At 38.2% G+C, this 26113-nt stretch overlaps 2 protein-coding genes across 4 annotated transcripts in view; one reads left to right on the top strand and one right to left on the bottom strand.

Moving 5' to 3' along the window:
• pfn4 (profilin family member 4) overlaps window positions 1-1407 on the top strand; it is a 29113-nt gene extending 27706 nt beyond the window's left edge. For 2 of the 3 annotated variants that reach the window (XM_079853362.1, XM_079853359.1), the window contains one exon: window positions 1347-1402. The gene's annotated coding sequence lies outside the window, so the exon portion shown is untranslated. Of the gene's footprint in view, window positions 1-1346 lie in introns of all 3 variants that reach the window. The other variant, XR_013819409.1, reaches the window with a different exon arrangement.
• greb1 (growth regulating estrogen receptor binding 1) lies at window positions 926-26113 on the bottom strand. Its single transcript, XM_079853324.1, has 32 exons — window positions 25939-26113; window positions 19608-19767; window positions 19124-19228; window positions 18780-18956; window positions 18255-18437; window positions 16609-16731; window positions 15938-16057; window positions 15107-15229; window positions 13766-13888; window positions 13284-13469; window positions 12686-13036; window positions 11996-12124; window positions 11811-11912; window positions 11519-11716; window positions 10575-10755; window positions 10299-10482; window positions 10059-10195; window positions 9156-9504; window positions 8916-9031; window positions 7696-7901; window positions 6314-6789; window positions 6130-6232; window positions 5537-5692; window positions 5285-5424; window positions 4915-5076; window positions 4511-4715; window positions 4259-4421; window positions 3573-3791; window positions 3346-3481; window positions 3046-3246; window positions 1340-1478; window positions 926-1237 (listed from the first exon to the last, which is right to left on the bottom strand). Exons 2-32 carry the CDS (start codon window positions 19762-19764, stop codon window positions 1074-1076), a joined length of 5514 nt encoding a protein of 1837 aa, XP_079709450.1. The 5' UTR covers window positions 19765-19767; window positions 25939-26113; the 3' UTR covers window positions 926-1073.

Here is a 26113-nt window from a genome sequence, read left to right as displayed (position 1 = left end):
TCTGATTACATAATGCATGTTAACTGTAATGTTACTTTACTCGTAACATCAAAAAAGTAATCTGATTATGCAATGCATTACTTGTAACATCAAAAAAGTAATCTGATTACGTAATGCATCTTACTTATAATGTGTTACTTTACTCGTAAATGTGTAAAAAAAAAAAAAAGGTCAGATCTTGCTTTTCTTGCCCCAAGAGCAATAAAAACACACAGGAAAAAAATCTGAGGTTATCTTAATTCATGCATGAAAGCATTAATAAAATCAATTTGTGGAGGCACGGACAACTGACATTTGTGAACTGCAATGTCAATATTCCAAGCATATTCAATACACAAGAACAATGGCAGTTCAATATACAAACATTACCAAATTATTCTTTTTATTTTTAATAAAGAACACCTTAGATTTCTGAGCCAGTTAAACCATAACTTTCAGCTTTATAAGAAAAATATCAGCTTTTTAGCATCTACCACAGAACACCTTTTAAACTTTTAAGATTGTTCTGTCCTCTAGTGTTCATACAGTGGTATAGTGTCAAAAGAATTTGGAACAGAAAAAACATGTTGAGCGGAGACAATAGAGATTTGAAATGTATGACAAGTACTTTAATGACATTACGCCCTCATCCACATTCATCACAGAACTGGCCAAACACAGCTACAAAAATACTCTTTTCTACAAAATACTTCAATCTGTTATTTTAACACTTCATAACTGCATTAAGCTGACGTTAAAAAGATCCGACTGATAGAAAAAAAAAAACAATTAAAACACCAAACAATAAAACATAGAAAGATAAAAAACACAGAAATGTCACAGTAAATAAATACATTTTAAACAATGATAAAGATGTAAAAGAAGATGTAAAAAACAGCGACAACATGATACTCTTTGAAGTTCCTTCCATATGCAATATGTATGAACTGTATGATCTTAAAAGGAGAATAAACACCAACAGTAAGCAAGCAGGACATTTACAGCACATCCAGTGCATTATATACAGAGCTAATATTATATACATACAGGACAGTTGATAAGACCAAAGTGATTAAGTCTTCGGGCTTTGAGAGTCATATGTGTTTTCCTGTGAGGAAAAAGAGAGGCTGGTCCTCTTTGGCATTGGCAGTCTGAAACTCATCGCTGAGACGAAACCGCCATTCGTCCTCCAGTTCCAGCCGAACTACAGTCTGACGTAGAGAGCTCCGGTTAGGACAGATCACACACAGAGTCGCCCCTGAAACAGAAAAGAGTAAATGCTTATTAAACAGAAAATCACTTGTCAGTGTTTTCTTTTGTGCTAAATAGACAGACAAATAGATTCATCTATTATCTTTACCTTTCAGGAACTGGAACTTTTTGAGGAATCCAGGAGACACAAAGGAATCACAGAAGTATAAGAGGAGGCCACTGAAGAGCAGTCCAGTAGTGCTGAAGTTAATGGAGTGAGGTCTGGAGCTGACAAAGCAAACGGTCACCTGGGAACGGACACAAATAAACCACCAAAAGGTCTATTTAGAATTATGTGGAAGTGTTCAGAATAGGTCACACAGTAGCGATACAACAGCCACACCATGATACTCTTTGAAGTTCCTTCAAGTACCATGGTTGGTGTTACCATCTGGCACAACCAGTCTAGGGCTTCACGATTTAAAAAAAAAGATATATATATTTTATATATTTTTTATTTTTTTTTCTGATATAAATTGCAATTGTAATAAAAAAACAAACAAATCAAGTGGGCTATGCTTATTTGTAGGACTAATAATAATAATAATAATAATAATAATAATAATAATATTTATTATTATTACTAAATGAAAATATTTGTAAAAAATTAAATATTACTATTTTATATATATTGTACTGTAAAACAAAATTAAGAAAAATAAATATAACATTAAGAAAAAAATATTTAAGAAAGAAATTATATACGTTCATTTTAAAATACAAAAACAGTTTTCATTTCTTAATTTTCAAACATTAAACCACTTTTATTTTGCTGGAAAATCTCAGAGAGCTCTTTTGTTTCTTGAGCTCAAGTGCTTCTCATTACAAATTTAGGGAAGATGGTTGCCATTTCGTGAGTTACTGTGAACTGAGCCACTATAAGACAATGAAAACACTGGATCATTAACACAGTGCCTCAATCTGAAACACGCAGTGCATATATTTATTTAAAGGGGTCATGACATGGATTTTTTTATTTTAATATGTTCCTTGAGGTTCACTTATAATGTTAATGAAGTTTGCATTAACAGGCCAAGCATTATGAAATCATTTACTTACTGTACGCTTTGCGATGCAGCTGCAGTCAGATCCAATACAATTTGGCTGCTTCAGCTTTCAACAAAAGTTTGTGTCTGTGCATCGTTTACAAAACAAAATGCTCTGAACAAACATATAATCCTCCGACACAATCCGGGACGCCATTAAAATAAACCATCCATTTATTTCCCGACACTGGGATCCTTCTGAAGTCTGTACAGAGACACAAACGAGCTGTTTGAACTGGATGCGTCTTTAACTCTTCTAATTGTCCTGTTGTCGACAGACTCAAGTCCTTGGAGTATGTCAGAAACTGAATGCGCATCTGTATACTGTATCCAGTGTAGACAGCGTCAGTGATTTTAATGGGTTCTATATGCTTTTGACGCGATGGTCACATCCAGTGTAGGCAAATGTCAGCTGTTAAGCGACTGAATGCCAGTGGGTGGAGCCTATGGTGCGATGATGTATAATTATCCGTCGATATCTTGCTCTGGAGGCAGTCATATGCAAATGTATGTAGATGCGGCAATATCAAAACGAGACGTTTTTGGAGCTTGATTAAATAAAATGCTTTGATTATAATGAGGACGTTTTAAGCTTTGAAACTTGCAGGATGTTTAAATGGTAAAAAGACCTCTTTATTTGTCAAAAGATCAAGGCATGTCATGACCGCTTTAAATTTTATGGTTTTATTCCAATGAATTGTGCAGCCCTACATCAGTCAACTATGGATTTTTAAATTTTTTTTGTAAAGGTACAGGTCTTAGTAAGTACCTCTGGGCCGAGGTTCAGGTAGCAGTCGACAGAGAGGACTGGGTGGCTGTAGTTTTGGGCACTGAGGGGGAAGAGGCGATGGCTGGTGTGCTGGAGGTATTTCTCCAGCAGTAGCTGAGCTGGTGTGGCCAGGAACAGGTGCTTGCTGTCTGGAGCACAGATGTACTGAGACGGCTGGATTGTGGTGGGGACATCTGTCATCTGTGGAGAATTCAGAAGAACATCAGAAGGAGTTGCATGAATGTTTCTTGTCATATATCTATACAGTAAAATGGTTTTGGACGTTGGCTAGAAAACTACCTTAGTCTTGATGATGAAGGTACCGTATCCACCAATGGCGATCTGCTTCTTCATCACACTGAAGTTGTTGAATCTGCAGATGAGGAGTCCTGCACTGTGGGCACGCAGGTTGAAGTCCACATCATCACATGTGAAACTATTGAGGGGAGAATGAGGGGAAGATGTGAATATTTGGTAAATAATGAAGGAAAAACCAACCAAACTAGTTGGACATTCTCAGAACTCACCGGTTCTGGTTGTACTGCACATTCTGTGTGAGGTCCACATTAAGTAGCAGAAAGTCGTGTAGGTGTCCACGCGAGAAGGGCTCTTTGTGCCCGGCCCCACCTCCACGACTGGACCACTTCCTCATCCCGCATAAGCCATATTGAGTAATATCTGGAGAAGACTCCATGTGCTGAAGAACCTGCTTCAAGGAAACATTTCTTTCTGTCCCTGTGGTGCCACTGAAAAACATACAAACACACTACTTCAGACAAAATAGGGATGAATCCAATATTAAAATTCTGTTCCCATACTTTCTGACCCATTCATTTCCATCAGTCTTTTTTGATGACAGGATATATTTATTGAACTTCTTTTTTCTTTTTTAATTTTTTTTTCTTTTTTATTATTATTATTATTATTATTAATAATAATAATAATAATAATAGAGATTATTCTACTAAAAAGTCATTTGGAACAACTAAAAATGACTAAATTACTAAAAACACAATTTCAAAAAGACAAAAAAAATAAATAAAAAAATAAATAAATAAATAAATAATAATAATACTATATAAAAATATAGTTAATAAAAATAATAGAAAATACAGTGCTGATAAAGTGTAATTTCTAGCTAAAAACTACATATAAAAACAATAAATAATATATGTAAGATTAATAAAGTGTAAATTAAAACAAAATTAAGCACCTTTTTGGATCAACATCGACACTGTTCCACATGACACAGGAATCATCTGCGAGGATGATGAAGGGCCAGACTTCTGGTGGCCGATTTCCATGCTCCACTCTCCGGCTCCGCTCTAACTCCAGATTATGATGGGAAAGCTCTTTAATTAGAAAATGAGCTGCTCCTGAGAATGTGGGAGAGAAGGCAACTTTATTAAAAACTCACTGACATCAACAGACCAATTACACAGGATGATAATCTACTGGTGGTTACCAATTCCAGCTCCATTAAAGACAGTGGGCAGGACAAGCATTATATGGTTGGGCCAGTATTTCTTGTAGACGGCCATCTCGTACTCTTTAATCACTAGAATGTGCAGGTGGGCGGCTCCTTCCATGGCATGATACAGATTAAACAGGCCGTGCTCATGGCGCCCGGTGGTGGGTGTAAAAATTGGACTTTTGATAGCATCAGGATTCTGCAAACATCAAATCTAGCTTTAATTGTTGTTCTTTTAATTACTCAATTACATAGTCTGGAACTAGTCAAGCTTAGTTAACTAAAACCTTTTAGAAGACATTTACTAGTTTGTATAACAAAACTATGGAGTGAAAATGTCATTTTCATCATGCACTCATGGCAAAATTGGCCTCTACTAGTTGACTACTAGTCCGTACCCAATCAGAAGTAAGGGGTAGTCTCATGCTCTCCAACTGGCCTCCTGACTGGCTGAAGGCGAAGTGATGCTCTTTGGATTTGGGAATGATGAAGTAGAGCTGGATTTCATTTCCCAGTAGAAGATGAGAAAAGGTAAAGGCATGCAGGGTGGACTCGTACAGCTTCAAACAGAAAATCAATGTACCAAAATATAGTCAGACCAAAATGCACACATTATAATACAGATTATACAGTAAGGGATAATGTAAAGTCAGCCAGTCCTTATTACCAAAATTAACCCTGACAGAATGATCACAATCTCAATGCTTCCATTGACGAATCAAAATCAAGTATTCAAGAGAGCTGTGTAATAAAGTGTATAGGACTCACCTGATACTGTGGATTGAAACCCATATACTGGTGACACTGCTCACAATGATGGTACGTGTTGTATGCTGCGTATTTAGAGAGTTTTATCCTTGCCGTTCGCCTGCGTAGATACACGTCTTCCTGCCTCCTGGAGTGTCCATCTAAAGCAGTAAAGACAAAACAAACCATTTAAATAATACTAACCTACTTAAATGTCAGAATTACTACAGCAGGGCTCAACTAAACCACATATGATTGTCTTGATGGTCTCACCCTCTGAATTCAGAGTGAAGTCTGGAGAGTAGACAGTGCTAATGTCCTCATATTTAGGGTCATGGATGGTGTAATCAAAGGGCATCCCTCGCACAGTGTCTGTGTTGGGCCATAACGCAACGGGCTGATGATAACGCATCAAATCAGTCTCGCACTCTGGAGAAAAGAATATTAATTATTTCACTGATACCTATAGGACACCAAGAGAGATCAAAGACTTCAGTGCTTGAGGATCTGAATAAAAGGAATTCAGTGAATTCAACTCACAAATTTATAAAAATGTTTTACAATACCGGAACCGAATTAAGGTTTATTAATGGTTCGAAACACAGTATGAAACATACAGCGCGACCAGTGTGGTCTGATTCTTGAATGAATTACTCTTTATGAGTCAGTTCTTTTTAGTAATTCAAAAACATATACAGGAGCACGACCAGAGTAGTCCGATTTACAAATTAATGATTCTTAGGAGTCTGTTCTTCTCAATGAATCAAAACCCAACAGCAGTTTCCTGAACTCTTATGAGCCAATTCTTTTCAGTGAATCAAACTCCTGATTGGAGATTACTTTTTATTTCCATCCCTAATACTTACTGCAGTTGATGTCCTCCTCATCGTAGATATCCACCTCCATCAGTCTGATCAGCATACGAGAGAGAATACCCAGGAACTGCAGATACGCCCCAGTCTTCCCCACCTGAACATGCACAACAATAGCCATTTTATCCCACCAGTCTTATACTGACACTGTCACCCAGTGTTCCAGACCCTCATTTACCTGTGGTGGCCCACTTAGCAGCAGCTTTCGTGGGTGGAAGTTATCAGTGCGTCCTTCAGCTCGGTTACTGCTGTCCATGTGGTAGGGTTTAGGGACCGTCCACTGGCGATAATACAGCGACTGTTCGGTGCAGGTCATCATCTTACTGAGGAGGGGTCTAAAGGAGCTGGCCCACTCTACCGAAGAGTGAGGGAGGAAGGAACTGGACTTGGGCAGGCCACTAGAATCCACAGTGGTGATGAGGTCGTAGACAGCCTTAGGGAGCAGCACTACAGGCGGGCGGCTGAGATTGCACGCCCAGGAGCAGTTCTGCCGTAGAGGAGAGCCCCGCGAGGACGAAGAGCCGGACGAGGTGGATTTGGATTGCCGCCTCTGGTTGGGCTGCTTTTCTGGATCCAAAGGAGTCCAGTCAGACTTTGGGTGTTGGGATCCAGCTGGGGAGGCCTGGTTACCCAGTCTAGGGAGATCGTTGTTTACTATAGACCACCAGAGAGAGGTAAGGTCAGTGTGAGAGAATCCCTCAAAATACATGCTGCAAGTAAAAACCTTTGAATTCAGCAGTTTTGGGAACCATTCCGAAAGCAAAACCACAGATCACTGTCCCAAGTCCTAAATCAGACACATTTCCAATGCTTTATTAGTATAAAAGTGACGTTAGGCATTCCTCTCGGGATATCAGTTTATTTGATCAGTTTATCAGTTATTATCAGGAAACAATGTATCATTTTTTACAGGATGTTTTTGGAATTAAATAAAATTGAAGGAGAGATGCAGTAACTTACAAACAACTGCTAAGAAAATTACAAGCACTTTTGTTAGATTTTAACTAACAACCCAAAGTGTTACTTTTGCCAACAAATAAACAGGGATATCTGGGTGCAGGTAACATGGAGAAAGTACACATTGTTTATTTGCATACACTTCCGACATTGTAACAATCAAAATCTGGTTAAAAAGTTATCCTTTGATTTTAATTTGAAAATACATTTTAGATAAATACAGATCACGTTTTGAATTATTTGTAATGTCCCCGAAGAAAGAAACAGTTCTACCTGTGTGGACATGCAGTCATTGAGGTGGTTAATCTCCATTTCCTCTTACATGATGAGACTTACAATGCTGGAGTCTTGGAAGAGAATCCTCTTCCTCCTAAAAGCTGTGCTGAAGACCGTGTTAAAACACAGACGGCATGAGGCTGAGCTGTCTAACAGCTTGATATTCTTTTTCTCTGACTATATGTTTGGGGTAGTTGTGGTGTGCCTGCTCTTGACCATGAAAATGTCCTTTTAATTTAGTGTATAAATTGCGCACGTACTCATAACGAAATGGTTTATGTTCAGTTTAGAATAAACTTCCATGTTTTCTGGCTTTGCAATACTGACCATCCACCACAACTTCTTCCTCCTCATTGTCAGTGCTGCTGAGTTTTTCAGGGTCACTCTCAGAAAGGTCGCTGGGTGCGTGGGGCCCATGCTGGGCATTTTGTTTTGTCTTCAGTAGGTACGCAGCCAATCCCAGCTCCTGCTCTAGAGTGGTGCGCTGCAGAGACCAGAGGCTGATAACACGCAGGTCACAGTACTTCAGAGATCTGGGGACAAAGGAACAACATGGGTGAGAGGTAAGTACAAACCATGCAAGTAAAGCTTAAGAACTATTCCTTTCCTAAAACTCTAAATGATCCACTGAAAAAAAAAACAACCTCAAAACAATTCAATTCTCTCAAATTTGGCTCTCAAATCTAATCACTTAACCCCTTGCTCATCACCCCCAATTTTGGCAAGTGCTGCATACATGAAATGCCCAAAATAAAAAGGTTACTGCTCATAAGTAATTCTGAATAGAAACATAACACACATACATTTAGAAAGCCAACCCTTGAGAGTTTATAGTTCAAGACTCAAAATTAACCAGACTGTTATTAATATTGAGATATATAAGCTCAAACATATTTTGAACTAAAATAATCTGGGATCACCAGTGATCCCTGTCAGGTAAGGGGTTAAACTTACAAGCAAGTTTTACTCTACATAAGCTCTACATTATTGCAATATTTAGCTGAAAAAACCCATGATATAATATATATTATTAATTTTGTTATTATAATATAACAATAATATAATAATATAATATTATATAGAAATTTCAAGGAATTTAAAATTGGCTGCCTTGCATGGAGATGTGCATCGGTTAACAGTAATATTAAAATTTGGGCTAAAAGCCCTGTAACTCTGCCTGACATTATGAATATAATAAAACTCCGAATAGCCTGTGCTAGTAAAATAAATATATAAAATTGGGAAAACACAACAATGAATTTATCAAAACGATTTTGAAAGTGGCCTCAAATTGCCACAGGTAATTATTTTTCTGAGGTCATGCTGACCTCTGTACACATTCACTAAACCTTTATTTGGGCAGACAAAATAGATTAGAAAGCTTTAAAAGGCCCATTTCATGATTCATTGAACAACTACTCAAAGGATGGTAGTTTTTGTTATATGAAATACAATAAAAAATAACATATTTAACAGCTGGATACATGCCTGTAATTTCTAGAATTTTACAAAAAACTAAAATAAGCAAGTTAATATGAGTGTTTTACCTGGGTAAAGACTCTCCAAGTGGATCCATGCCGGTTAAGATGAGGATACAGGGTAAAGCCTCCAGCTCTAGATATGTCCGAGGAGCCCAATCTGGGTCTAAGATCTTCAGCCATACCTAGAGACATTTAAAGAGCAAAAGGATGCATGATTTAGGGATATCAGTACAAATACACTAGGAATAAATGACACAATATTTTATTTCTATATAAAAAAAACAACAAAGATTAAAAAGTAAATACCCTCAGTTGGTCCAGGAAGTGATTTCCTATAGTGAGAGCAGAGCATGGATCCCCTAGGATGATCTCAAACTGCTTGTGGAGGCCGAGTCTGTTGCGGACATGGCACAGGCGCTGGTGAGCGAAGGCAGCGAGAGCTGGTGAGGGGATCCGCAAGAGCAGCATGTGACCGTGATGGCTGGGACACCGCTGGGATGTGTTGAGAAGGCACTGTACCATCTCCAGAGTCTCCACTGAGATGTGCTTCTGCAAAGCCTGTAAAGCCTGGCCACCCGCTGTTGCCATCAGGGCCAGAGAGTAATGCTGGATCAGCACATGGGTGCGAATCACTGCACTGTGTAGTTTTGGGAACCTGAGGAGAAGTAAGGAGAGGAGTTCATACAAAACGTCATACATGGAGAACGCGGAGGCAAAAGTTTGGGGTCGGTAAGTTTTAGAAACCTCTTATCTATTATGATAAATATTTTTAGCTGATCAAAAAACTGTAATTTTGTGAAATATTATTACAATTTTGGCAATTTTTCAGCAGCAATTACTTCAGTCTTCAGTGTCACATGATCCTTCAGAAATCATTCTAATATGCTGATTTGGTGCTTAAGAAACATATTTTATGTTTAAAACAGTTGTGCTGCTTAATATTTTTAAGGAAACCATGATACAATTTTCCTCAAGATTTTTTTGTTGAATAGCAAGTTCAAATATAAAGTTGAAATATAAATCTTTTGTAACATTATAAATGTTATTTTACTGTCAATTTTGATCAATTGAATGCGTCCTTGCTGAATAAAAGTATTAATTTAAATCTTACTCACCATATATTTTTGAACCATAGCGTATTTGCACCAAAGTATATAAACTATTCATTAATTAATAGCTGTAATGTTAAAAGTAACACTGAAAACAAACCTGTCCTCCAGAGCAGCAGCCATGCTCTCAAACGAACTGTCATATCGTAGAAGAGGAAGGCCACTCCCAGAGCGGGTCGTCTCCAGCAGCTCAGATACGCCAAAGTACTTTGTCTTCTCGTGATAAAGATCCACATCCTAAGTGAGAAAAACAGGGAGACAAAATCAAAAAGAGAACCTCTAAGAGCGATTCCAGGAGCTTAACTTACTGGTTTAAATAGATAGAATGTGGTGTTCTTACTTTATTGAATCCAGAGGGCCAGTGGATCTCATTGTAAGGGCTGATGCGTGTGTACTGAGTCTGCAAGGTGAAGGGGAATGAAGTCACATGGAGCGTCAGGATGTTGGGAGCATCTCGAATCTGCCTGCAGTTCAACAGACCATCCACTAGTCCTAAGTTGGAGTCTCCTCCACTGCACTGCCCACTGTCATAAGAATAAAGATACAGAGACTGTTCCACCAACAGCCAAGCAAAGAGGATGCTAAGGTTCAAGGAGAATCATGTGAGGTCTTATACCTGCTGATGTCCCAGTGTGCATGATCATGCACCAGTATGAAGAGCGTGTAGGGGTTCATCTTGGATTTCTGAATGAGGCTGTTGATCTTTCCTACTGCACTCTGGTTCAGCTTTACCACGTACTGCTCCGCTTCCTTCAGTGAGAAGCAGTCTTGGTTCAGCCCTAACTCCCGTAACACCCCTGGAAATACAACAGCAGGAAGTGAGATCTATCTGCAATATTAATAAATACCTCAATGGGATTTATCCAAGTCTGTGACAAAAATTGCCTATTTAAAAAAGAAAAAGACCTTTAACTTCCTGTTTTAAAAGGGAAATATGTCAAAAGGAGAAATAAAATTGCTCTGTATCTGTGATACAGAAAAAAAGAATGATAAGAAAAAGGACTTTTTTTTCCAAGTGTGCTATTTGTACACTTCTTTTAAACAAAAAATAATAGAGTATACTTTTAATTTACATGGTATGTACTCATCATCAGAAATATACTTAACAAAATTATACTTAAGTATGCTTGGCTTATACTGGCAAGTATACAGAAAAGTCTAAGTATATTTGGCCTAAATATTTTTTTTGTACTTTTACTTGAGATACTTAAGAAAAGTTCAGTCAAGTATTCTAAGTATACTTGGCTTTACCTTAAAGTGCAAAAATAAACTATAAGCTATAAGTATGATGTTAACTTCACTTAAAGAACTTGCAGTATAAAAACTATTAAACTAGTAGTTTACTGTAAAGTATACTTAAAAGTGTACTTTCTTAAATTAAAAAGTGGACTAGAAGTTTATAACTATAGTGAACTAAGAGTAACCGTATGTAAAACTTAGATATAACTTAGGTTACTACTGTTACACTTAAAAGTATACTTTTATAAACTAATAAGTGGGCCAATTTAGTCCTGAAAGGGTGCAGTAGAGACTCATGGATAATGAGTGGCGGTACTCTACCTGAGTTCCACAGGTGAAGGACAACTTGATGAAAGGTGACCTCAGAGGGCGGAACGCAGATTAAGAACTCAACCTTGTCGAAGGAACCGAGGTCCAGGTTCTGTGTGCTGGAATCAGCGATGGCACAAACGTGCGAGAGCAGCTTCCGTGCCACAGCAAGCTGAACGGGCCGTATCTCGTGCCACTCTACGGAGAATTCTATCGAAAAATCCGACTGAAGTGTTAACACACCTTATGCTGAAGCTATTTATTGCAATAAATTTATACTTGAGTACTCAAAAGTCAGTCTCACCGGCACACTTGGGTTTAGGACTGTCTCCTGATGGTTCTATACCAAAATACTGGGAGGTGTTCTCAGGACTGGCTTTCTCCAGCAAAGCCTCCACATCTCCATCTGATAAGAGGTAAAGAGGTGCATTAAACACTGAATGAGGAAACTGCAGAGGTGAGAACCGTGTATCAAACCAGAGGTCTTACCTGGACCCAAAGAACTGAAATAGGACCCCAGCTCTGCTGCCATCCCAGAAGACAGTTCATGGACGATCTCTCTCACACAATCACTGGGAGAGAGAAGACTCTCAGCTAGAGCACGAGTCTGATGCTTCCCTGTGTGAAAACATAGATATTATAAAATTATAATCCACTTTCAATTCATTTTCATTTTACATCTACATGCTCATCATCTGGTTATTATAATTCTGAAAAAAATTAATGTTTTCATTTTAAGACCAAAAAACATAATTCTATACTATTTGTTAGCAGTAATATAAAAAATTAAATAAGTTGTTTTAAATGCTATAAGTGCCTTTAGGCATCAAAACATTAAAATGTAAAGTGTGAAAAAACTGATTTAAATTAAACAAATTTTTAATTGTGCAGTTTTTTTTTTAGCAGTGATAAAGTTAAAGTAATACACTTTAGATATTAAGTATGTTTAATGTGATAATGTTTAGCTTACTGCTTTGTTATGCTTTCTAAAAAAATCATGAGATTAATCACAATTATTTTATTACGTTGATAGCTGTAGTTTTTAACTATAAGCCGTTGTTATTTATATAGTATTTTTAGTACGAAAATTTCGAATGGTTGATATGTTACTGATATATTTCTAGTGATATTCTTGATGAAAATCTAGCATTATTATTTGGATATCTGTAACCTACATACCTGTCACCACCACACATGACTCTATTTCCTGGCTCCTGTTCATGCAGATGATCACCACATAATTGGTGTGGCTCAATCTGCCATCCACCAGTCTGTGAAAGGTGTCCTCCAGCGCCTCGGCCAGAGAGGGCGCTGTGTCCAGCACCAGAACTCCTTCCCCGCACGAGCTGGTGGCCAGTTTGGCCAGCCAGGGGAGCTGAGAGGGAGTGAGGGGCTGTGCGAGGCAGGGAAGAGGAGGTGGAAACTGTGCATGTGTCTGCTGATACTGCCGGATCTCCGTCAGGTGTGACTCACGCCAGGAACGCATGAAGATCTGCTCCAAGTCTTCCATCAGAGGAGCCTGGTCAGGTGCTGTTGTAACATGATAGACAGATACACTTACAAATACTGCTGAAAAGAGTTCTCTTCAGCTTCATACATCTAACATTACGGCTTTCGTGCTTTTTCTTAAACAGTACAAACTGATCTTTATACATAGATATATTTTAGGAAGGGACTCATATTGGGGGGTTCCTGGAATCAAAGTTTACTATTGTACATAAACAGACTGTGTGGAATGTGCACGTATACATGCGCATTGAAATACTGTTGTTCTCACCAAGCTGCACTAGATAGTAGACAGTCAGCAGGATTAGCATCTCAGTGGAGATGGGCTGAATGGGAGCAGTGCCGTACTGCTCGTAGACGCGTGGGAGGTTTTGGGAGCTGCGATAGCATTTCTGCAGCAGGCCACTCACAAGCACGTCCCCGAGGTTCCCACACAAATGTGGCAGTGTCCCGTGCCCTACAGACAAAAGCACAAACAAGGTGTAACTGAACAGCTGGCCCAAGATAAAGTGGTGGGAACCGCTATCAGACACTGCTCACATCACACGGTAGACAAAACAGGCACAAACCACCGAAAACATTATTTTAGTTTCTTCTGCAAATATATAAACATTCGTAATGTAATTTTATAAATAAATATTAATTATAAATAAATATAAATATTAATAACAGAAACTGCTGTTATTGTAAATAGGGTCAGCAAAAAAAAGTTTGTCACCAGAATGCAAGAACAAAAACATTTAGAAATCTTACCTTTAAAAATGACAGGCCGTAGTCCACAAGTCTGGAGTAGGTGATCAGGCACTGTGACAGACTCCCCTGGGCCAAGGGGCAGAGAGGACCCCATAGATAAACACCCAGATGCCCCGCTGTCAGCTGAAGACAAACACATCCACACTTGATATAGTTTATAGATGTAATAGTGTATCAACACTCACTTGACTAGCAAAAAAGCCTTTAGTTTCTAGGGATGCTCCAATTCCGGAACAAACTGACTATCACTTTCTTATGTTTGATACATGATCTGTCAACTTGCAGATCACATTTTTGTGATATAAAAGACATGAGTGTGGTTACACCGTGAGAGGTATTGCAAATATGAAGAGCACAGCAGCGGTGTCTCAGTCTCCACTGGGCTAGAGTAAAATAACACGGTTACGAGGTGTGTGAAATTCAAACTAATTTATTAACTCCTGAAAAAAATCAGCACACCAAGGCTCCAAAAATAATTTTGTATTATTATTTCCTTTGTCGAGCACCCAATTTGAGCATTGTTTTTGCCAGTGATGTACGTGCTTTGGTCCTGTTTTTTGTTAAGTAACCCCTGGCATTAACAGTTATCAAAGTAAAGCAACCTGGTCTAAAAAATCTATTCAATAGTACCTGATATGTACATACATATATATATATATATATATATATATATATATATATATATATTAATTGTTTAGAATACTGCTTTCAAAAAAGTTTTTACTCCTAGTGCTCTCCTAAGAAAATAAGTTGAAGATTTATAAAGGCTATATTAGCTATAATTAAAAAGCCCTATTTGGCAGAGCCTGTGCTGCAGTCAGACCACATCATATTTTGGGCACAAATTATTATTTTTTTCTCTAGCCTTTAAACACCTAGCCATAAGGCCTCCTAATGCTTCATAATATTACATATTGTTTATTTTATTTCTATATCAGAGTAAATGGCTAATTTCATAGCAAACAATAGGCTTCTTACACAATTACAAGACAAAACAACTATATTAGATCTTTCAACTTGGTATTTCTTAATTTCAAAATTTTCCCTGGTGAAGCAGAAATATTGTGTCTGAATGAAACCCAAATACTACTGCCCACTGATCTTTTAATGATCTTACAGGGCACTATATATATATATTTATATGGTTATTTATAAATATCTATAAATATTCATCCCCCACACCCACCATGACTCTGGGCTAAGCTGTCAAAATGGCTGGGCTAAGCTGTCCCAAAATCCTATATATGCACTCTTATTCAGAAAGACAGATTTGTTCACAACACAAGAAGCAGTAAATGAGGGCAGTGAATTCTATGTCAGTAGAGATATAAGTGTGTCTACCTGATTTGGTGCCATTAGTTGTGGTGTTGGGAGCAGGTCTGGGGGTGACTTCTGTAGGAACAGAGGATTCTGGGGACCATCCCTTGTGTCTCTTCTTGGGAGGCCCAGAATTTACCATGGAGCCTTAAAAGAGCAGCACAACTGGTCAGTGGTCAATACGACTAACAAATCTATCTATCATCACTGCTATATAATGTTTTAATTTCAAGGCTATTAAAACCTTTTTTAATCTTTCAGACAAGTATTTGCCAAGCTTACATCAAAGTTTACCTTGACAAACTTTCCTTTTTTCTTGTTGTTCTAAAAGCAATGGAATGTAAATTCACTTTAAAAGTGGGTTTTGGTGTCATATGAAGTGACTATTATGTTACACATTAACCAGACTGTAAACAAGAGCGGATATGCAAAGAGAAACAGAAAAAAAGGGTAGATGTGTTAAATCCTAATGAAAACCAAAGCATCAGGAAGGAAGTCTCACATTTTACAATGCAGACAGAGAGCAGGAGAGAGCAGGGAAGAGACTTTACAGCACCACTTTATGGAGGTGATAGACAGAGAGTGCTGAAAGAAAAGAGAGGGATCTTTTACAGCCCCAAATGCTGAATAATGACAGACACCAACAACAAAAGAGGAGGAGGAAAAGGCCTAGACAATACAGCTGCCTCTTTTTAAAGCATTTAAACATTTCAAAAGGGGGACTTTCTTTCATTAGAGGTGTGAAGTCTAAAGAGAGGATTCGTTTAGGGACCGCCCCTGTAAAATTGAGGTTTCCTTTTTCTCTGATCCAAGCTTGAAATATAAACACTGAGTGATTAGTGACGGCAGGATTACCTATTACTGTGGGCCTTCCAGGGCCACTGGCCACTATTCCAGGCTGTGCCGGTCCAGGAATATGACTGCCGTTGGTTGTGGGAGGGGAGCCCTCAGATATATGGAGATGAGTGTTTAGATCTGTGTGATGGGGACAGGGTAAAATATATCAGTTTAAAGATAAAAGAGATTCTATTTTTGAAAAAGTAAATATATTCATGGGAGATTATGAATCTAGCAATGAGACAGACAGTTCAATAATGTCTATGCCTACTCCTGCAATATTTCATCCTTCTGTGCAATAAAATTGCTCAAATTTGCTATAATATTAATTTTAGAATAAAGCAAAAAGCAAAACAAGCGAAAAAAACTATAAAAGGGAACGGAAATGGCAAATGAGCTAATAAGTGGTCCTCTGCAGCCATCTTCTGGTTATAATGGTAATTACATGTCATTTTTTTCATGTGTGTTTGTTTCCACCAGTTTTCCACTTAAGCATGGCACATTTTCCATATGTTATCTCCATGAATGAAAATTATATTTATATATATATTTATATATATATATATATATATTTTTTTTTTTTATCATACTGTACCATCATTGGGGGCTAAACCCCCCTAATTTGAAATCCTAGAATCGCCCCTGCGTCTATGCAAACTTGTTCTATCTGAACACCCTGTGTTTCCTACCTGCGTGGTTAATTGTGTTCAAGGCTGTGTGCGCTGAATTGGGAAGCAGGTCAGAGGGTCCATGTCCTGATTGTTCCTCTGGTCCAGCAGCTACATTACCGACTGCATGTCTCATTCGGCTGTCTGCACATAACATGAGAAAAAAAATTCTAGGAAAACCCTAGAAACCACATGCAACTTTTGTGCCACTCACATTTTGTTTAGAAAATGTAAACATATAGTTTGCTATAACATTCCATTTATTATAAGCGTGTGTTGCAGTTATGCCATCCGCCACTTTAAAAGCTCAAGCTTTTTAAAGGACAAGTTTGGTATTTTACACTTAAAGCCCTGTTTACAGATCGTTTCTGATGAAATAGAACGGTTAGGATTAAAATGTGGACACATGCTGCTGTCCCGAGAATTTTAGGTTTCTTTCGCTTCCCCCCCCCCACCTACAGAATGGCTGCATATGGGCACTGGAACAATCCTTCCTAAAACGCATTAAACTTTCGTTTACAAAGACGTGAAACTCAGAGTGGTCAGGGGTGTTCACTGATATGCTCACACAAAAATCGCTGCAAAAGATGCTTTCCAACAGGTTTTATTGTAGTTTTTGTCCAACTCCATTGACTTGTATTGGATGTCCATTGACTTGTATTGGATGTGCTGTGAGGTACGGTATTACTCCGCCACCAACTTGGCTGGAGTGTCTATTATTCAAGCTCTCAACGGAAGAATCTACGGGTGTGAGGCGTTTGGAAAAATAGGTCCACAGTTTTACAACGAATGGTAAAACACCTGTTGGAAAGCATCTTTTGCAGCGATTTTTGTGTGAGCATATCAGTGAACACCCCTGACCACTCGGTGAGTTTCACGTCTTTGTAAACGAAAGTTTAATGCGTTTTAGGAAGGATTGTTCCAGTGCACATATGCAGCCATTCTGGAGGTGGGGGGGAAAGCGAAAGAAACCTAAAATTCTCGGGACAGCAGCATGTGTCCAAATTTTAATCTTAACCATTCTATTTCATCAGAAACGATTTGTAAACAGGGCTTTAAGTGTAAAATACTGAACTTGTCCTTTAAAGTCGGATGAATTCTGATTTGCTGCCATTGGCTTTTTTTGTTCATCAGCTGGAAATTCCAACGACTTTGTTCCTGTGTAGCTGTGGTGTGGACTTTCCACTGATCTATATAGAATGACATTATAAATATATATTATATATATATTGTATCATTATAGAGATCAGTGGGACTTTCCTATTTTCATAGAATTAGAATATAGCTATACTTATCGTTATAGTTATTGTCCTGTGTGTGAACAGGCCATTACACTCATTTAGGCATTCTTTTTAAAAATAAATCTCTGAATATGCGCATTCACTGCCAAAGCTCTTTGGCCCAATGTTGACGTGTCACCATGGTAGCAGTGAGCTCAACTAGAAGTGCAAGCCATCTGGACTGTCAGACTGAGAAGACAAGCACTGGTGAATGGGTCAGGGTGACCCAGGATGCTGAACAGGGTCAAGTTAACCCTCCTGCAAATCACTGGTTGTCAATAATTCATGCTGATGCTAAACGCTGCTAAAATAAGATGCCATTCAACATGATTACCATAAAGTGTAGAATGATACCTTCATCGTCTAATCAGTTTGGTTCAATCTTACCTATTCTTTTCCAGCAGATTGGTGGTCCCTTGACCAGAATTCCCTGTGCATTTCTGAGCAGGTGGTACTTTAAGTGCTTCTGCTTCTTAGGCTGCGTGGTGAGCTTCAGGTTGATGTGGTTGGCAAACTCAGTGAAGTAGCGGAAGCCCTTTTCTCCACAGCCCATGCAGTTCCCTGAGAAACCTATAACAGACAAGACATTCGGTGAATCTGCTTTTTTGTGGATGTCTTCGAGTGCACAGATGTGGTCTACATTCCTTGAGGACCAAAATCAGTTCTCTAAAATAGAGACATAGTATAGACAGTACCCAGCTGAGTGCCCAGTTTCCATAGCCACAAACCATCACTGGGGGCGAGGGTGCTGAGCTGAGCTGAGTGCCATGGAAAACCAAATTAAAGACCTAAAAATGTCTCTATGTCAAATGAAAATGTGGTTTTCTCCTAGGTTGGGGTACCCTGACCTAAGTCAGGGCTTTCCAATGCAGGGTATTCAGATTCTGGTTCATCAGGTTCAGTGTGTCTTACCTAAAAGTGCATTACGTCCACATTCATCAGGGAGAAAGCGCAGGTCCACCGCACACACCAGAATGTGATCAGGCACACTTGGAGATTTCGCGCCGACGAGCAGAAATCCAGGAGGGACTTCCAAAGACTCAGTGGCCATGGATGACAGCCGAAGGTCTTTGCCCGCCTGACAGAACCCTGAAATGCAGAAGTCTGGTCACCACTGAATCAGGACACAGTGACTCTATGAATGTGTGGAATCACTGATCATCCATCAATAGTCTGAATGGCTATAAATGTACTGACTTATGGCTTAAATAGTCACTAAAGATCTGCTCTGTTACACTTGGCCTATATGATCTAACCATCTGTAGTACAGGATCCCTCTGGTGGAGGCTTCATCTGAAATGGGATTGGAGGGCTGTTTGAATCTGAGCCATCCTCTTCCTCATCTTCCTCATCTATTCGACCTGTTGGGAAAAATATATATATATATATTTTTTAAGTCAAGTCAAGTCAAGTCAAGTTTATATATATAGCGCTTTTCACAATACAGATTGTATCAAAGCAGCTTCACAGTATTAAATTAAAATAATACATCAATGTTTGTTTCTAGTGGAAAACGTCCACGTTTGGTAATGCTGATCAATAGTATTGTTGATTGATTAATTAAATTAAATATCCCCAACTGAGCAAGCCAAAGGCAACAGATACAATATTTTAGATACAATAGCAATTTTAGATACAATAAAATAACCAACTAACTAACTGATATTAAATAAACATGGGTTAAAATAAATAATGCATTCTAAAGAGTGTGACACCACAGAAGACTGAGTAAATGCTCACCTTCATGAGAAGAAGGCCTTTGCTCTGCCTCCAGGTACAGCTGAGAGAACACAGGTCTGGGCACCACTGTGTTGGAGCGCAGTGACGCCTCTATGGAGTTGTGCAGCACTTCCTCAAACCGTGTGCTCTGAAGGTGTCCTGTATACGAATTCCCCATGACCTTTAATAGAATGGAGAGAATTTGTTATACAAAAATTTAAATGGCTACTTTTAAAAATTACAAACAAAAATTATTATTATTATTTTATTATTATTTTTTTTTAATCAAGGAATGCATTTTTACTGCAATAATATATATATATATATATATATATATATATATATTTCCTCAGTCTTGAGTCTTGAGAAAAAAAAAAAGAAAAAAACCATTTTGTACAAAAATGTTTTTTTTTTCTGATTTTTTTCCTGGAATTTATTATAAAAAGTCATATAAAAACAAAATTAATAGTTTTGTGAGGTGGGGCCAGTAAAAAAAATGTATTGTACTATACCCAGTAAAACAACACACCTGCAAATACCAAACCTAAAGTTTAATTTGAGAACTCTGCAAGAAAGCAAACAACTGTAACACAGAGGTTATTTGAGGTTACATGTGATTTGAACTGCACACAAACTCATTTTAGCTGATTTAATGTCAGTGACTCATCAGGCAATCAGCCTCTCTCCGTGATCAGGAAATATGACTAGCACAGAACAAGACTGAGCTCAAATTATTTACAACAGGCTGTGAAGAGAGCCTGTTTCCCCATGGATAGTGGATTTTTGTAGGGTGTCCAATTTGCAACCTCATAAAGTCACCGTGAGCCAATGTCAGGGTGTCCTGACCCAGACTGACAGAGAGAGTGAACGAGAGAGAGAGAGAGAGAGAGGGAGATTGATCTACCTCTAACAGTAAACACAAAGTTGGAAACTGTGAAAGGCTGCGCTCACAGGATGAATAATGTATTTTATAGATTTACTCTTTTTATTAGAATATTGAGTGAGGAACAGACTGAAAGTTATGGAAAGTCTTGGCATATGCCCTAGCTTTTGTTAAACACTGACAAATTGTTATTTTCAGTCAGATCTTTTTGATGAATTAAGTTCACAAAACTGGTTTGAAAGACTAGTTCACAAATCAGACTGATCTGGGCTGTATTTCAAAAGCCTAAGTAGATCATATAGATTCATATTTACCACAGAGCAATGGTAAATGTGACCACACCGTAGATCACATTTACCACAGAGCAATGGTAAATGTGACCACACCACACATTATCAGACCGACCATGATTTTGGGAAACGTGGCCCTGGTTCGCACGTTCAACTCACTCACTTGAATCAGTCACAATAGTTAACAGCTCACTGGAAGAGATTATCGGTAAGTAATGACTTAAATTTCAGTCTGTTAAACACACAATGTTATTGTATGACTTCAAAAGACATGAAGACTATTAGTCGTATGGACCACTTTTTATTGTGTTTGAAACCTTTTTTGAAAGCGTCAGTCCTGATTCATTGCAATTACATGGAAAAGGACGACCAGAAATGTCTTCAAAATATCAGTTTTTGTATTCTTATGGGCTTGGAAGATGAGTAAATGAAGACTTTTTGATATTTTGAACGATTCCTTTTACGTCTACTTTTATTTATATGTAGGTAGGACACCAACAAATCTTTTTTGCCCAACCATGTGAATGGCAACACAAGCCACTAATGAAAAAAGCTCTGGGGTAGAAAAAAAGCCCCTTGGACATAATCCCCTCGCCTTTAAATGCTCTCTGCCATATGTTCCTAGACTCAGCACACATCCCACACACTGGGAATTCACAACACAGTAACACCCTTAAACAATGAAGAAGACCAGACACGTCATATAAACATCAACCAGTACCACCATAAAACTTTTATATAACCAGAAAGTGAAATTCACATCCTCCCATAATGTTGCTAGCCAGAATCTTTCGTGTCACATGGCAAAAACTTTTAGCTAGTCAGGAGCTGTGCTATTGCCCCTCAACAACATATTAGCATTTGTTCTGAGGGGGAGAAATGGCAGGTAAATAAACAAATGCTAACGCAGACAGGCTCTGCAGATAGTCGAGGAGATAAAAGAGCGAGACGTGATAGCAGCGAGAACGTTCAACAGCCCCATCCTCCCGGACAGAGCTTCCTTACAGGGAGGTGACGAGGTCTTTCATCTTTCCCGGACTCCCCCCCCCCCACCATCACCCAACTATTGTGTCTCTGTTTATGGCCTTCTCTCTTACAGATAATCCTCTCTCTCTCAGCCTGTCTGTCTTACCTACACATCTTTCTGACACTCTTACACAGCACTTCAAGTGCTGAAGAATTAGCTAGAAAATATCACAGCTGAGGCACATTTGTCCCCTCGATTTTATATTAAAACTGATTCACACTGGCCCAACAAACACCATCAGGTTTAACACACAGAGTCACAGACCCAAGAAAACCAACCATTGGACATCAATATATATATATATACTTCCGTGTGTATACAAGTGACGTTAAAAGTAACTGATCAAAAGTAACAGTAAAGACATTTATAATGTTACAAAACATATATAATGCAAATAAATGCTGTTCTTTTGCACATCCTGTTTATCAAAGGATCCTGAAAACACAATCACATTTTTCACAAAAATGTTAAGCAGCACAACTGTATTTAACACTGATAAGAAGAAATGTTTCAAATCAGCATATTAGAATGATTTATAAAGGATCATGTGACACTGAAGACTGAAGCAATGGCTGCTAAAAATTCAGCTTTGCTATCACAGAAATAATTTAAATTACTAAAATATAAATTTGAAAATATATTAAAATAGTAAATGGTTATTTTAAATTGTAATGCAGCCTTGTTGAGCATAAGAGACTTCTTTCAAAAACATTTAAAACAAAAATCTCACTGACCCTAAGCTTTTGAATGCTATAGTGTACAGTTTTTCCATTAGGGGTTGTTTTAGAATTTCAGCCTAACATTTCAATTTTCAAACAGTTATAAAGTCTAACTATTCCAGAAAACTCAAAATTGAAAATTGCAGTTCAGGTGAGGAGATACACATAGGCTAGTTCTTACATAGTAACCCTAACAAATGGCATCTGAAGAGCTGAAACAGAAAGAAAGTGCTACTTTCACTACTTATTTCCTCTCTAAAGAGGATGGAAGAAGGGGTTGGATGGCTTTTAAGACTTTAGCCTTGGGAGTTGTATGTGTAAGTGGGGGCAGGGGTCATTCCATGCTTCTCACATACAATGAAACCGAGCAGACGACTAGTAGAAGAGTCTGAAACAGAGAGAGGAAACTCATTGAACGTTATTATTGATCAGGGAGTGGGTGACACAGCAGGTTTCTGCTTCGCCTCTGCCCACTGTCTCACTCTACCAGCACACACACACACAAACTCCTGCGTAAAGCTCGCCGCATAGCAACAGGTCAAAGGTCAGGGCTGGCAAACAATGTTTGGCCAGTGCTTTGATGTGCTCAGGCATGGTCCAGCCAGAGGCTCAATGGACACAAAGAGGCTGAGAAGGGCAGTCAGATAGCACCGCTTCATTCTTCTCATCACCTTTAGCCTTTGACCCCTGGACCCCTGCGAGAGATCACATTTCAAGGATGGCCAGTTGCATTCAGACAGGTCTTTTTGTCCAGTCTGAAGGCGTTTTGGGATACTGCGGGAATAATTTGTTGATTTTCATCAGAAAGAAGCATATATTACTGGATTAAAATGAAGATATCTTGGAAGTATCAAAGCATATGATGCTTATTATCATATAGTGATGGACTGAGTGTCACATTCACAGGATCTGTACACACTACCCGTCCTAAATAAGTATCATTACACTTCCACCAATGGCATCGGTCCTACTAACTAAACACAGTCTGCTGTGATACGTGCAGAAAATACCCTTCTGGCCGTGAACGTTGTGAACATTGCTTAACACAGTCCAAACACCAGCTGTTCCCACCAAAAATAAGCTGTCCTTTCCAATAACTGTCTTAATAACAGATATATGTCATCTTTTGACAGCTGAAGTAAGTGGTCAGTCCTGAGTTTCAAGATATCCTTTGTTCAAATCACCTGAGGCTCTTGTTACCAATTTCTATAGTTACTACTTCAGTCTGACGGAAAGTTTGCACTTTTGCAGGCTGAAAAGGCTTTTGTTTTCTTGTGACAGAGCTTGTGAGGAAGAAAGGCTGTCTCCGTCCAAAGGGCTGAGTTCGTTTTCCTCCCAGTGGTTGTGGAGTGGCTTTTGCAACACACTCTCATGGCAATTTGTAACTATTTTTACGTTTCGGCGAAATGGTGGCTAATTCGTATGAATCTGTGCAATCTAATTTGTCCGGTTTCATACGACCTGCGAATGCACCACAGACGGTTAGGTTGTACGGTGGGGTTACAGGTGGACCTTTATGCTTACTTTAAAAAAATAATCATATTTCATAAATCATTAAAATCCTACAAATCCCATTGCACAAATGTATACAGAATCACCACCTCATGAGATCGGCTGGCTTTTGTGTAAAACTAAAAATAGGATCAACATCATACAGAAACAATCTACCAATCAAGTATAAGAAAGCTTCATATAGGCTATCAGAATTATCAGTGAAAATAATAATGAAACTATACATAAATGAAACAATGAATAATTCAATGAAGCAAAACTCCTAAGACACAGGCTATCTAATGTAGACATGCTACATCTACTCAAATCAATCAGGGAAAATGGCAATATGACTACACTATTTTTAAAAGATCAGTCAAATTCAATATGTCAGCTTGATCAGTCACAACTGAGGGAGTGATAAATGACATATTAATTCTTCCTAATGCAAGCACACTTGTTTTGCAGCCTCAGCTCTCAAACCTGACTGTAAGCGTGGATTTTCCTTCATAAATATTGGTTTTTTGCCACTCTGATATTAGTACGAGTGAATTTATTTGCAAATGCATCCACAAAACATAAGGGAAAATGCATTGTAGCGCTGTAAAAAATTGTTCCAGTGTCAAAATGTTTTATCAAAATATTTATCTGTTGAATATTGTATTGTGAAGCAAATGGTGGTGCTTTTACAGCCATATTGTTTTTTTAGGAAACTCCCTGGCTGCATTCGAAATAGCATACTTCCCTACTATGTAGTAGGCGAAAAACAGTTTGTAACAAAAGACGTATGTTCGAATTCACAGTACTCATTAAAGAGTGGGTAAAAAGTACCCGGATGACCTACTTCTACCGGCGAGATTCTGATTGTGTGCATACATGGACAGTGGACACTTTACTTTATCCCATGAGGCCACGGGAGAGGATTTATGAATGGCAGTGAAGCGACGTAACTGACGCTGGTAGGTCACATGATAATGACAACATGGCGAATGTAGTACATCCAGATACATCATACTACATAGAATGTACTTTTTTAGCGATTGTGTAGTTACTCATTGAAAAAAAAAAACCTACTCATATGCGATTTCGGACGCAGCCACTGTGAAAGCAAGAGGCAACGTCCTTGAGTGAAAAGAAGAGATAAACTATCTGTGTTGTTTACATGGGAAATGGAGGGAAATCCAGCAAATCAAAGTATACATTTAAACATTCTACTCTTTCACAATATGAACAGAGCATACTATTCATATAGGATAAGGATAGCAATAAATTCCTGATTCTTTCAGTAGTTATTTGTAATTTTATTAGACACTGTTTAGAGTTAAATAATGCAAAACAAAATGTTTAATGTAAAATAATCATTACAAAGTTCCACATGAGCTAGAACAGTCTTGCAGTCAGAAATAAAATCAATAACATTATGGTCAGTGTGACACTTTACAGGGATTTAAACTTCTGTGCAACAGGTCAGTTAGCACTGTCAACATGTCCTGGCATTTAATACAATCTACTGCAAATCAATGACATTATTTTGCCATTAACTCTTCAAAACATTCGTGTTGATTACTAGGCCTAATTACATTACAGATGGTCAAATAATAGTAACAGTGTGTTTTATCTTTGCATTTCATAATTAATCAATGAGAATTATACTAATTTAATTTAAATAAATATGCTGACTTTAAATTATTTCATTTATCGATGAAAAAGTTATGTTATAAGTAATATTAGTTGTAAGTTAAAAGATTATAATAAAAAATACTTGTAGTAGTCAAAAGTCTTTGTAGTCTTTATAAAAATATAAAGTCTTACTATGACATGATTTTCATTAGAAATGTGATGGGATCAGAGTATGGATGGCAACAACAGCATTCTTTCCTATATTTACTATAGATCAGGTGAAGCAATAAGCGCAACACACTAAAAGCAAACACAAACTTACCGTTAATTGACTGGGAAAGCACTCAGATATTCCAGGGGAAATTGAATGGGATCGGACTGTTCATGTACATATCTCCGAGATGCGCGATTCATCCGCCTCCGCTGAGCACGAGCGGTCGGGTCGGGTCAGCCCTGCTGTGAAAATGTCCCTGGCCGGTGGCCGCATGTGATGATTT

Source organism: Squalius cephalus (genome assembly GCF_949319135.1).
Source record: "Squalius cephalus genome assembly, chromosome: 20".
Taxonomy (NCBI): Eukaryota; Metazoa; Chordata; class Actinopteri; order Cypriniformes; family Leuciscidae; genus Squalius; species Squalius cephalus.
This window is presented reverse-complemented; position numbering and strand designations above follow the sequence as displayed.